The sequence below is a fragment of the Condylura cristata genome, unplaced genomic scaffold (assembly GCF_000260355.1).
Source record: "Condylura cristata isolate star-nosed mole 26May11 unplaced genomic scaffold, ConCri1.0 scaffold00034, whole genome shotgun sequence".
Taxonomy (NCBI): Eukaryota; Metazoa; Chordata; class Mammalia; order Eulipotyphla; family Talpidae; genus Condylura; species Condylura cristata.
Window position 1 is genome coordinate 10,490,025 of NW_004567135.1, and position 12,000 is coordinate 10,502,024.

Below are 12,000 nucleotides of genomic sequence, written 5' to 3' on the forward strand. Positions count from 1 at the left end.
GAAGAAGAGGAGCCTTTTCCTATTCCCCTTAAGCCTCAGAGCTCCCCCTATTATGTTCAGGGATGCTTTCCTGCCAGAAGAAAAGAGAACAGTCCAAGTCAAAGCCTGGCCCTGGTGGAAATCGCAAATAAAAAGGGTAACTAAGGCCCTTCCTTCCTTCCTTTAGCCTGAACGTGAGGGCCTAAGGGAAGGCGCCCTCCATGAATTATAAATGACAACAAAATATCGTTCCCGAGCTCAATGGTCCTTAGGCGTTTTCTAGCCGGCTCTTTGCTTTGTCAGGCCTCAGGACAGACGGCTGGCTGCTTCTTGCCTTAGCTTCTCCACCTGGTTCGGGGGGAGCTTTCCAACTTCTCTCCTCTTTCCAGTTTCTCAACTGCTCCTCTACAGGAGCCTCCAATTAAGCCTGTGTTTCTACCTTCCAGCCCGGAAATCCCACGCCCCCGAGGAACCAGCCCATCAATCTGAACCACTATGCCACCAAGAAGAGCGTGGCAGAGAGCATGCTGGACGTGGCTCTGTTCATGTCCAACGCCACGAGGCTGAAAGCGGTGCTGGAGCAGGGCCCCTCCTCGCACTACTACACGGCCCTCGTCACCCTCATCAGCATCTCTCTGCTCCTGCAGGTGGTCATTGGAATCCTCCTGGTGGCCATTGGTGAGGAGCCCAGGCCTGGAGCGAGCTTCCAGGTCCCACAATAGAAGGAAAGGTCCCAGTGCCTCCCAGCAACACCTCTATGTGCCATGCCCACCTCCTACTGAACACTTGCCTGACCCTCTGCACCCACGGGTACCCCAAGACACCACCTTGTCTCTGGAGTCCCACAGAGCAAGCACTCCATAATACCTGCCGAGCAACCGTCCTCAGCGAACTCGGCACAGTTCCTACAGCCTCGTCATCGGCAGTCTTGGATGACCCAGAGCCTGTTTCTACTAAGTGTCACCTGGGGGGCCCCCTCCTTACGTACAGAGAGGGCAAAAGTCATGTCCAACCGCGGCTCCCACCCCCCTTATTGCTGCCATGCCATCTCTGAGGTGCCAGGTCTTTTCTCCCCTCGACGGACTGTCGGGATGCTCCAGGAACCAAGCTCCAGTGGCCCCATCTTGACCATACTCCCCCTCCCCGTCTCTCCACAGCTCGGCTGAACCTCAATGAGGTTGAAAAGCAGTGGCAACTAAACCAGCTCAACAATGCGGCCACCACCTTGGTCTTCATCACTGTGGTCCTCAACATCTTCATCACGGCCTTTGGGGCACATAAGACAGGTTTCCTGGCTGCCAGGACCTCGAGGAATCCTCTCTGACCACAACCTGGGGCCCAGGTGAGGGGGTGAGGGCTTCCACTCTGGGGGCTTGGTAAGAGCCTTGTCAAGCAGAAGGGGCAGTTACGGATCTGGGGCGAGGAGCCGGGTCTTGGATCTTGGGTTGGGACTCAGCAAACCTGCCGGTGCCTCGGGCTCTGTGAATGGGGCATTCCTTTTCTGTGCTGAAGCTGGTTTCTCTGTAGAGAAGGGGTGGGAAGTCATGTGGCTACCTCTACCCATATGGAGCTGTAGTGCTTGGCTCTGCCTGAGAGATGGAGATGCAGGATTTCTCCTTGGCAACCATCCAGCCTTCGTTGCTACTCAAATGGTGGGCCACGGACCAGCAGCATCAACACAGTTGTGGGGAAATTCTCCTGGGTCACTAGATCCGTGCTAGGGACAAGAACTAGCCTGAGCTGCCTTCCTCACGCCTCTCTGCTTCCCCGACAGGTACTGGGTGTGGAACTGCTTCCTCCTCTGGCCTGCCAGGTTGATGGGCACTTCCCACCACTCTGGGGGAAAGGTCCTAAGAGGACAGCTTGATGCCCGCGCTCCCCACCCACAGCACCTGAGTGCATCTGTTGGCTCACAGGCTCAGGGCGTTCCATGCTGGCCTGGAGTCCGCAGCTCTGGCCTGGAGTTGCCAACCCTTCCTCCTGGACCATGTCCATCTACCAAAGGCCCAGTATGCCCCACCCCCACCCCCAGAAGGTTGTGACTCCCTCCCCATCCACACCCTGTGCTCCAGACTGGCTTCCTCTTTCTGTAAAATGAACTAATTTCTATCTATAAAGGTTTCTGCAAATCCACCGTGAGTCAGTTTTTATGTCTCAGTTGTGAAGGCTCAAACATCCAGGTTAGTGTCTGGATACCAGTTTAATGCCATCTGGGCTCTAGATGCCCTCTCCAACTGTGTCCTGGAAAGGGTGCAGAGGAGCACACCCCAAATCTGGAGGGAGGAGAGGCGCCTGAATCACTCCCTCTCCTCTGGGGCCACTGAGTCAGGCCTGGGGGAAGGACCATCTGCAACATCGCAGGTCCTTCCACGGGAAGAAGCATGTGTGCACAACTCTTTCTAAGAAACTACTATAAACCTAGTCCTGCTTTTGTATTAGCACTGTCTCTTAGGCACATGGCTAAGGTCCAAACTAATGCTGAGCTTTGCCTAGGCCAAATATAAATAGCAAGGCAAACCTGTACCTTTAAAGCAGCCAAAAGAGAAACGATACTGTTTGCTGTATTAGCACAAGCCACACCTCAGTTCCTTCCCACTGGTCACCCAACTGTTCTCGTGCCATCTCTAGCCCTCTTCACCCAGGGGTCCACCAGCTTTTCTCAACTGAAGGCAGCAATCTGCCCAATAGAAAATGCCCAACCACCGGTGACTTCCTCAGGCAGAAAGGTCTCTTTCCCAAATAAAGGGCATGGGAGAGGGCAGTCTCTCACACAGCAGGTGCCAGACTAGTGGCAGAGGATAGAGATGGTGTGAGGAGACACTGCATGTGCACCAAGGTCCCGCAGCAGGGAGATCCACCTTGGTCTCGCAACCAACCCTGTCCCACCAGAGGGCACCAGGAAGACACAGAGCCATCCTGCTTTCTAAGAAGATGCTGTATTTACCACCTTCCCGACCCTCCCCCTCCCAAGACATTCCCCAACAGAGTAGGAGGCTTGCCAGGCCTACCCCTAAGGCAGATGGTGTGGAGGTAACAGACATCAAACAGAAGGCACTGGCTGGGGCAGGCTGGGCTGGTTCAGGCTCACAGAAGTAAGGGGCTGCTCGGGCTGGCTCGGTGCTCCAGGTGGGATGCCCAAGGGTGGTAGTGGCGCCAGAAAGAAACCTGGTTTCTTCTCTCCCCTGTCAGTCAAGACAGCTCCCCATCCCCCTCCCAACCCCTTCCCAGAGGCAGGGTTCCTGAGCAGGGACCATGACCGGGCAGTGATGGCATCTGTAAGCTAACCTATCCAGTGAAGTCTTTGTCCTTCCTGATTTTCTAGGGGAAGCAGGGTTTCTCCCCAACACCCAGAAGGTTCTCAATAGGTAATTCTCCCATATATCAAGCTAATGATCATGGATGCAGTGCCCCCAGGTAGACGCTGAAGCTCCAAAGCAGACTGGATTCTGCTACAGCATGGAGCTTGGGCTCAACTGACGGGCTTCCTGGGCCCTGCTACACCCCCAAACCCTGCCTCACAGCAGGGCCCTGGGCTCACCCCCTGAAACAGACACCGGGATCCAAGACCCAGTGTCCAATGCACCATTAGTGAACTCAGCAGCAGCGGCAGAGGCAGCAGCAACAGGAAAATCCCCAGCCAGCCACGAAGGCACCTGGGGGTTATTAGTGCAATGTAAGTACACGATCGATCGCCAGGTGATGCAGTGTGACGGGGGGGGGGGGGGTAAGAGGCCAAGGGCTGCGTTCCCTGAAGTGGCTTCGCTGTTCAGTTCCTCCCACCTTCTGACTCCCCTCCAGGAGAGATGTATCAGAGCAAGGCCCTCACCTCCCCAAAGCCGGCCTCCTGCCCTCTCCTGACCCTAGCCTGGGTCGCCCCATCCGCTCTTCCACTCCAGGCTGGGAAGTCTCTGGGGAAGCCAGGCTGCGAGGTCTCAAGTTTTCCACTTCCCTGTCACCCCTCCTACTGGGCCCCACCCCCTTAACCTATCTAAGCTGTGGTTTATGTCCACATCTCTTTCCTCTCTGCTTCCGCTCCTCCCCTAGGCCTCAGCTTACGGAGGAACTGGGTAGGGAAGGGGGCTTCTCTTCCTTGCCTCGTCCTCTTCGGTTCTGCTCTGCTCTGCCCAGCTGCCAGACACTGGGACAAGGCCACTGCCCACCATTCCCTGTCTCCCAGCCCCCATGGCACCCGGAACAGGCCAGGCCAGCTCTGTGCTTCTGGTCTGCAGTGAGCACTGCCTGAGCCGTGCCCTAAATGGTGGCCAGCTGTCAAGTGGCTACCAGGGAGAGATGTGTCTCTGGAAGGCACAGCCTGGTGGAGAGCTGGGACTGTTTCCCATGGGGCTGGCCCGCGGGGTCAGAAATCAGCTGCCAGTCAAGGACGGGGGGCCACACCTCTACACAGGAGTGGGTCTGAGGTATGCAAGTGGGAACGCCCACCAAATGCATCTCCTCTCGCAGTCAATGCTGGGTCTAGACAGTAACAGTTTTGGCTTTCTGTTAAAAACAAAAACCCCAATAATAAAGTAAGTCCAATCAAGGTTTCCAGTTCAGTTCCTGGTGTGTGCCCCGTCGGAGGACAGTGGGTGCAGATGGCACCTTCACGGAAACGGCCGGTACCACGCAGGCAGGTCTTTTCTTCCTGGACCTTGCTGCCCTCCCTGGGAGCACCCCATCTCTGTCCACCTGGCGTGATGCCTGAGTGGCCCCTCGACGCCCTCCCTGAGTCCTCCCTTGGAGGCCCAGAGGAGGAGAGAGGGCTCCAGGAGGCAACAGCTCCCGGTGGAGTGGGGTGGATCTCTGAGCCTGCGGGGCCCAGCATGGCCTCTGCTCCCCTTCCCTCTCCTTCGCCAGAAATGAGCAGAGGCCCTGAGAGCAGCTGCACGTCAAGGGCAGGAAGTGGTCGGTGCAGCGGGCCACCCCCAGCGTTACAGCGTCTTCATCTGGCGGCGGTTCCACATGCCCCGTTTGGAATGGAAGTGATGGAAGAAGTTCCTGAGGGACAGACGTTCCACTTCCAGGCCGGCTTGGAGGATCCTGAAGAGGGAGGGCAGGATAAGCAGCCGAAGCACAAGGGGCCTCTGCGGAGAATCTGCCCTCCACGGCTGCCCAAGTCCGTCAGCCCCGCCCCTACGGCCCGTCAGCCCCGCCCCTGCGGCCCGCCAGCCCCGCCCCTGCGGCCCGCAAGCCCCGCCCCTACGGCCCAGCTAGCCTTTCACTCAGGCAGGGCGGGAAAGGTGTGGCCCCCAGTGGGCTATGGAGGCAGACAGCCCGAGTCTCAGTCCCAGCTCCACACCGGGCAGCCAGTTATCCAGAGCACCAGCTGGCCACCCTCAGAACGAGGATAAGGAGGGGCAGACACGGGCAGGGGTGCTAAGAGCAGAGTTGATGGAAGCCGGAGCTCAGCCCCACCCCCATTCCCAGCACCCAACAGCTGGAGCTCAGCCAGCCGGTTGGCGGCTCAGGGCAGTTGTGAAGGGAGGTGGGGGGTTCGCAGACAGGGTGCCCAGCCTCCCCCACCCCATTCTAGATGTGCCGCCCCCGGGAGTCCCCCTCACAGAGGGACCTGTTCTTCCTGCCAGGTGGAAGTCACTGGAATTTGTGGTTTCTTGTTAGGCATCAGAGAAGGCAGGAGGGTAAAGAACTGAGCTGGAGCCCTGGCCAAGGGTGGAGGGAACCGAGCCAGCCCCCCCCCATTTGCTCTGGGACCCCCAAGTTTATGAGAGCTGGGTTGTCTAATAGGTGCTCCTTTCTGTGCATCTTAAATTCTCTCAGAGTTGTAGTATTACTCTTTTCTGCCTGTTCTTTCTTGCCCCCCAGGAAAAAATATCGGTAGATCTGGCTTTTACACCTGACACTCTCCAGCTGTGAGAGTTGGAGCCTAGTTACGAACTTTTCTTCAAGACTCATTTTTCCCATCTAGAAAATGGAGACAATGACCCCTTGCAAAGCCCGGGGGAGGGGTGAACAAGGTGAGGGATGTAAATCACCTGCGCTTACAGACTCTTAACTGATCAAGAGTTAAGACTTACTGATTAACAGGGTTGCCCTGGTTCTCAGTACCAGGAGTCTCTCTTCCCTGCCAAGGTCCCTGCTCCCTGGGTGCTCCTGGCCCTGTCCACCTCCCCTGGACCCTGTTCCAGCAATTATACCCTTTCCTTCTTAGATTTCCCCCTCCTCCGACCTCACCCCTTAAGCTTAAATTTCTTGGCATCATCCTTTTTCCACCCCCTTCTCTTGGCCTTGCATTTCTTAAAGTTTGGAGCCTCATCCTAAGGCAGTGTCTGCCTCCTTACCAAGTCCACAACTCACGTCCTGCCCAGCCTTGCTGCCTACAACGTTTCTGCCCACCGGCCAAGCTGGCAGCTGGCACCGAGTTCTCCTCTGACATTTCCTCCTGCCCCAAGCCCCAGTCTCCCTGGGCTTCCTGGGTACCTTATTGCTCTTTAATAATGCGCACTGTCTTGCTGGCCCCTCCGCCTCCCTGGTTCTATGCCTGTGGCTCTCCCAGTCATTCCCACAGCTTGCAGCACAGCAGCTGTGGAGGGGAGAGAGCTACCTTCCAGTGTGGGCGGCTGTAGTCAGCTTCTCCCTGGTGCCTTGCTTGGTGCTGCGAACACTGCCGTTTGCATTTACACTCTCAACAGTTTTTGCTTTTCCCCTGACAGTTTACCAGGCACTTTCATTTCCCTTCCAGCCCTGTAACACAGAGGCGGTATCATCTCTACAGTTCTGGAAACTGAGTCTCAGTGAGGTTAAGTCATCTGACCCCCGAGCAAATGAATGGGCTTCCTCCGAAGCCGGTGTTCATCGCTGTGCAGTCTAGAAAGACCAGGCCCAGCTGGGTGAACTCTGTTCTCTGCCCAGACACCTGACAGGATGGAATTCCAGCAAACTGCTCAAATCCCCCCTTCCCGGTCACCTGTCCAGCAGCTCCCAGTCTTCCCCGCCCCAGCGGTCTCGGAATTCCTTGGTGTTCATGCCCCCAATCCTGTCCAGGTCTGACTTGTAGATGCCCAGCAGTCCAAATCCATTAACCTCCCAGTAGCCTGCAGACAGACAAGAAGCTACAGGTGAGATGCGCCAGAGGCCAGGAGGAAGGAACAAAGTCTTCAGGTGTGCCTTCGGGAGTCTCTTCTAACAAAGGATGGGGTGGCGAGATGAAAAGTGGTCTCCTCTGTTGGCCTGTTTTGAGAGGCAGCTCCCTGAGTAAAAGCTCAGGGTCCAGTGAAAGCAGCAGGCCTGCCAGGGTGTGTCCATTTCCTCTTTATAGCCTCACGGGTAGTGTGACACCCAGTAAACGTGGGATGAATGAGTGGAGGGAGGATGGGGCCAGAGCTGGTCTTTGCAGCTCAGCCCTCAGCACGGTCCTCTGGTGGACTGTCCAGGTGAGCAGAGGCTGCAGGGGTGTAGGGGAAGCAGGGCCTCTGCCTTTATAGCCCTGGGTGTTTCCAGCTCTTGGGTTCAAAACCAAGGCCAGGGAGGTCCTCCCCAGCCTCCTGAACCCAGGGCCAGACTCACCCTCAGGCCACTGGGGAGTGGCCCCGCAGTGCAGCCTCATGACCATGGGGGCAAAGGCCATCTTGCCCTCCACACAGTGCTTCCGGATGGTATCAATGACTCCGTCTGGGAAGTGGATGTGGAGGTCACAGAGGAAGATGATGCTGTGTGGGTCCTGGGGACAGATGTGGGAGTGTCAGTGGGACTGCAGGCAGGGCTAGGCGGGCCAGCACAACCTCAGCCTCCCTTCTGTCTGAATGAGCCACAGACAGCAGGTCAGGTCCCCACGTTACTGGGCACCAGTTATGATCAGAGTGAATTCTGGCGCCTTCCCCCATTCTTGGTGGACTCAGGGACTCTGGACAAATGTTCCACTGTCATTGCTTAGTCCTCCCCGGCACTGGCCCAGCAGCCTCGCAGAGACCAGCCTGCCCTTCCCCCACCCGTCCCTATTCCCTTCCTCCTTGAGGAGCTGACCACCTTACACATCCCAAAGGTCTCGCTCCCTCTCCCAAGCCCCACCCAACTCACTTACCTTCACCAGGTCTATGCCAGCCTGAAGTCCAGCCGAGCGCTCGAAATTTCCACTTAGCTTCAGGTACTGGTAGCTGCAGGGAGAGGAGAAAAGCGGAGCTGAGTACCAGCATCCAGCTTTATGAGCTCTGGAGGAAGTTAGCACGCAGAGATGACGTGTGCCTGTGGAATGGGATCACGGCAGGTGTGTCTGGGGGAGGGGCGCTCCTGGCCCCGCCCCATCCCAGCAGGTCTGAGAACTCAGCAAAGAGGTGGCCCAGGCGGCACCCCAGCCACGCAGCTCCTCACCTTCTCAGCTTGGACATCTTCAGGGCCATCTCGACAGCCATGTCCTCACTGCTGAAGTCAGTGACAATGACGTTGAAGTGCGGGTCTCCGGTGACCTGGAACAGCTTCTCCATGTCTCTGATGAACTGTTGTACCCACCGCGCCTGGTTCTTTACTACCCAGGACGGGCAGACAGGGAGAAAGGCGCAGAGGTAAGGCAAAGGCCTCGCCCCCCTGGCTCCTGTGCAGGTCAGGAGTCCTACAAGACCACCGCCCTGGGGAGAAGGTGGCCACGGGCCGCCATCGGCGTGCAGTCCAGCAAGGAGAGCTCAGCTGTCAAAGGGGCCTCGACACCCAGCTCCTGCTCCCGCAGGGCCCTGTGGGACGGGCTTGGCCCGGCCTGCCCTCAGTAATCTCTGGCTGGCCCTCAAACCTTGTACCTGTCCATCTGGTTATGACCCTTCCCGTCCACCCCCCACGCCCACCCCGTGACACTCCCCTGTCTCATAACAGCCAGCTAACCCTCCTGTCTTATTTTCCAGAGAGCGGTAACCCCCAGCAGACCCACCAGGTGGAGGTCACAGCCCCTGAAACCTGGCCCAGCCTGGCCTGGCCACAGGCCGACAGGTGGGCCTCTATCCCAGCACTGACACAGCTGCCCACGGGACCGCAAGCTTAGGAACCTTCTTTTGCGAGCCTCTGCTGCGTGGCCGCCTCCCTCTTTGTGATAGCAAATCAGTGAGCAGAAATCTGGGTGCTCAGGATGACCGGCAAGACCCCCGCTCTGCTGCCAGCGCCCAGGCTCGGGGTGGGGCTCACCAGGCACGATGAAGTGGACCACGGCTCGGTGGTTCCAGGAGAAGCCCTGGGGCCAGCACAGCTTGGGCTCTGGGCTCCGGACACTCAGGACCTGTCTCCGCCGGGCGCGTTTATCCCAAAGCAGACCCTGCAGGTTCCGGGCCTCGGGCTCCTCCGCGGCCGCCGAGTCGAGGCCCAGCCAGCCTCGCGCAGACACATACTCGGAGAGCCGCACCAGGCGCTGGCCTTGTTCCAGCAGCTCGAGCTCCAGGAGGTAGCGACCCCCCTGGAGCTGGTCCTGCCGCTTCTCCACATTCACAATGCGCTGCAGCTGGTACCTCCTAAAGCGGAAAGGGCGGGGCTGGAGGCACTGCTCCCCACGTGGGGAAGCCAGGTGGGAACAGGCCTGCGGGAGACGGGAGACCGCTGCCCTGGGTCTGCCTGGCTCTGTGTCAGATGCTTACCCTGGCCAGGCTCTGAAAACGCACCTGCTGAGGGCCTCCCCGGTGGCGTAGGGGTTAAATCTCAGCACTACCACTGTGAAGCTCACCCTGTCGGCCTGGGTTCCATTCCGGCCAGGTTGCTGACCCACAGGGCACAGCAGACCTCTTCTGCCTCGCCCGCTGCTCCCCTCAGCAGTGTACTTCAATAATCTGCCTGTTCTGCTCCCCACTCTGTCTCTGGTGAATCCTCTCACCCCCACCTCTGGCCTGTGCCTCAGTTCTGTATGCAAAAATGAGTAAATTTTAAAAATAAATACATAAAAGTGACGAGAATACATACATCATTCTGAATATACGTAAAGTCACTGAATTATTCTCTAAAAGGGTGAATGAAATACTAGGGAGTTTTATCTTAATCCAAGAAAAGCTGATTGATTAATTGATTTAATGAATGACAAAGAACTGAAGCCAGTTCTTCAGCCTAGCCTGTCCAGCCTTAATGAGGTATCTGAGCCTCAACTTTGCCTACTCTGTCTCTGGATCAGCTCCTTCCCTGAGAGAGGGAACCACATCTATCAAGCCTCCCCAGTGCCTGCACCAGGCACCAGGTATTGCATAACCTTGGTCCTGTCAGGGGACCAAGAACAAAGACCTGCCTGGTCAAGGTCACCTCTGCGGAAGCCTGCAGCGGGAGAACCTGCTCCAGCCCCCAGGCCCCTGCCCAGCCCTGGGCCGCAGGAGAGCCCTTTACCTTACCCCCGGATCCTCTGGTTGAGCTTCTTCAAGAAGACCCGGGTGACCTCCAGGGCTTCCTGCTCTGGAAGCAGCAGGTTGCCAGACGTGTTACAATTCAGATCAATCCAGTCTGTCCGCAGGGCTTGGAAGTCCAGGTTCCGGGCACTGAAGGTCTGGTCCCAGTTTACCACGGGGTCAAACATGGGCACGTACTCGAACACCTCACTCACATCCTCTTCCTCTTCCTCTTCCTCCCCGTCTTCCTCTCCCCCCACCTGTCCCTCCCGCCCTATAGCTGTTACGGCCTCCTCCTCCTCCCCCTGCCATCCCTCCCTAGGAACCAGAGGCTCCACCCTTTCCCCCCTTCTCTGCTCTGCAATGTACGACTCGACTTGATTCAGCCACTGGGACTGTCCTAGCATCTTCCTGGGGCTGTCACCAGGGGGCCTGGGCTTCCTCATTCGAGGCAGGTTCCCTGCCAGGTGCCCAGTGGGTGACGAGTCAGAATGAGGTGGGTCTGGGCTGGGCTCCGGGCTGGGCTTTCTCTCCCTATGCTCCGGCTGGTGGACTGGGGCGTGGCTGGTCCTCACGGGGAGGGGAGCTGTCGAGTTGTGCTTAGAAAGGGGTGCCCGCAGACGCTGCCGGGACTGGGCCAGCAGTTTCCGCAGGCTTTGGAGGCGGTAGTCAGTGACGTCCTGCCCGGGGGTGGAGGGAGGTGCTTGCTTCCTCTCTGGCATCCTGGCATTCTGGCCATCCAAGACAGGGCTCTCGTCTGCCGCTTCTCCATACTGGGATTCTTCTAGAAGGACTTCCTCAAAACCTGTTAGGAGTAACAACCATGCCTCACATCAGGGGTTTCAACTCTTCCCCAACAATCATACTAGATAGCCAAGGAGCCTGAGAGAGATGCCCTGAGGGGTGTCGCACTGAAGCTGCACCCCTATTATTGCCATTCATTTATCGTGTGACCCTGGGAAAGCGACCCAACCTCAACCAGCCCAACTTCACCTTCCATGGGGTTGTTGTGAACTGGGTGACATAAGGCACCCAGCAGGTGCCTGGCTCATACAAGCACCCAACAAATGGCCCCATTTACACCCTAATTCCTTAAGAAAAAAGGTCACAGGAAGACAGTCCTTCTCTATAGCAGAAGTTCCCTAAGGATGTGCCAGGGACAGCAACAGCCTCCAGCAGCCCCGGCAACTCAGACTGACCCCAGCACGTGGCAAGTGCTTTCTACATGTGCCTTGAAATGGAGATGCAGAGTGTTGCTGCATGATTAGTTGGGGGTGGTGGTGAGGGATATATAGTTTGAAGTTTAGACTCCTCGGGAGCAGGCAGGCATGGTCTGAGCGACAGACGACGCTCCCCCTTGCCTGACTGGGCACCTCAGCTGTTCTCTGTACCTGGCTGCTCTGGCTCCTGCTTCTCTGGCTGATCAAGCTTGATGTACTCCTGAAAGCTGAACCTGCGGGAGGAAGGGGGGATGCTGGCTCATGGTGCCTGAGGGCGATGCGTGAGGCTCTGCTGGAAGTCCCAGTGGGGGCTCAGAGGCAAGTCCCAGAGCAGAGTGAAGACAGGAGGAAGGAGGCTTGAGGTGGAGCATTGAGATGGAGAGAGAGAGAGAGAGAGAGTGTGTGTGTGTGTGAGAGAGAGAGAGAGAGAATGTGTGTGTGACAGAATGTGTGTGTGTGAGAATGTGTGTGTATGAGAGAGAATGTGTGTGTGTGTGAGAGAGAGAGAG

General features: G+C 57.4%; 2 protein-coding genes across 2 annotated transcripts in view; one reads left to right on the forward strand and one right to left on the reverse strand.

The window, feature by feature from the left end:
* The first annotated feature begins 419 nt into the window (after window positions 1–419).
* Window positions 420–1,323, forward strand: NINJ2 (ninjurin 2). The gene is made up of 2 exons (XM_012732371.1): window positions 420–657; window positions 1,137–1,323. The coding sequence occupies exons 1-2, from the start codon at window positions 504–506 to the stop codon at window positions 1,301–1,303; spliced, it is 321 nt and encodes a 106-aa protein (XP_012587825.1). The 5' UTR covers window positions 420–503; the 3' UTR covers window positions 1,304–1,323.
* Window positions 1,324–4,791: 3,468 nt separating this feature from the next.
* B4GALNT3 (beta-1,4-N-acetyl-galactosaminyl transferase 3) overlaps window positions 4,792–12,000 on the reverse strand; it is a 79,575-nt gene continuing 72,366 nt past the window's right edge. The window contains exons 12-19 of the mRNA XM_004692543.2: window positions 11,663–11,724; window positions 10,278–11,076; window positions 9,100–9,419; window positions 8,302–8,455; window positions 8,015–8,087; window positions 7,501–7,654; window positions 6,902–7,028; window positions 4,792–5,016 (exon numbers count right to left, since the gene is read on the reverse strand). Coding sequence (XP_004692600.1) covers window positions 4,908–5,016; window positions 6,902–7,028; window positions 7,501–7,654; window positions 8,015–8,087; window positions 8,302–8,455; window positions 9,100–9,419; window positions 10,278–11,076; window positions 11,663–11,724 — 1,798 coding nt within the window. The 3' untranslated portion in view covers window positions 4,792–4,907. The remainder of the gene's footprint in view (window positions 5,017–6,901; window positions 7,029–7,500; window positions 7,655–8,014; window positions 8,088–8,301; window positions 8,456–9,099; window positions 9,420–10,277; window positions 11,077–11,662; window positions 11,725–12,000) is intronic.

Bases quoted from the DNA above. Each gene is read 5' to 3' on its own strand.
- NINJ2 (XM_012732371.1), top strand. From the start codon at position 504: ATGCTGGACGTGGCTCTGTTCATGTCCAACGCCACGAGGCTGAAAGCG. The intron at 658-1,136 runs GTGAGGAGCCCA...GTCTCTCCACAG, and splicing joins AATCCTCCTGGTGGCCATTG to CTCGGCTGAACCTCAATGAG.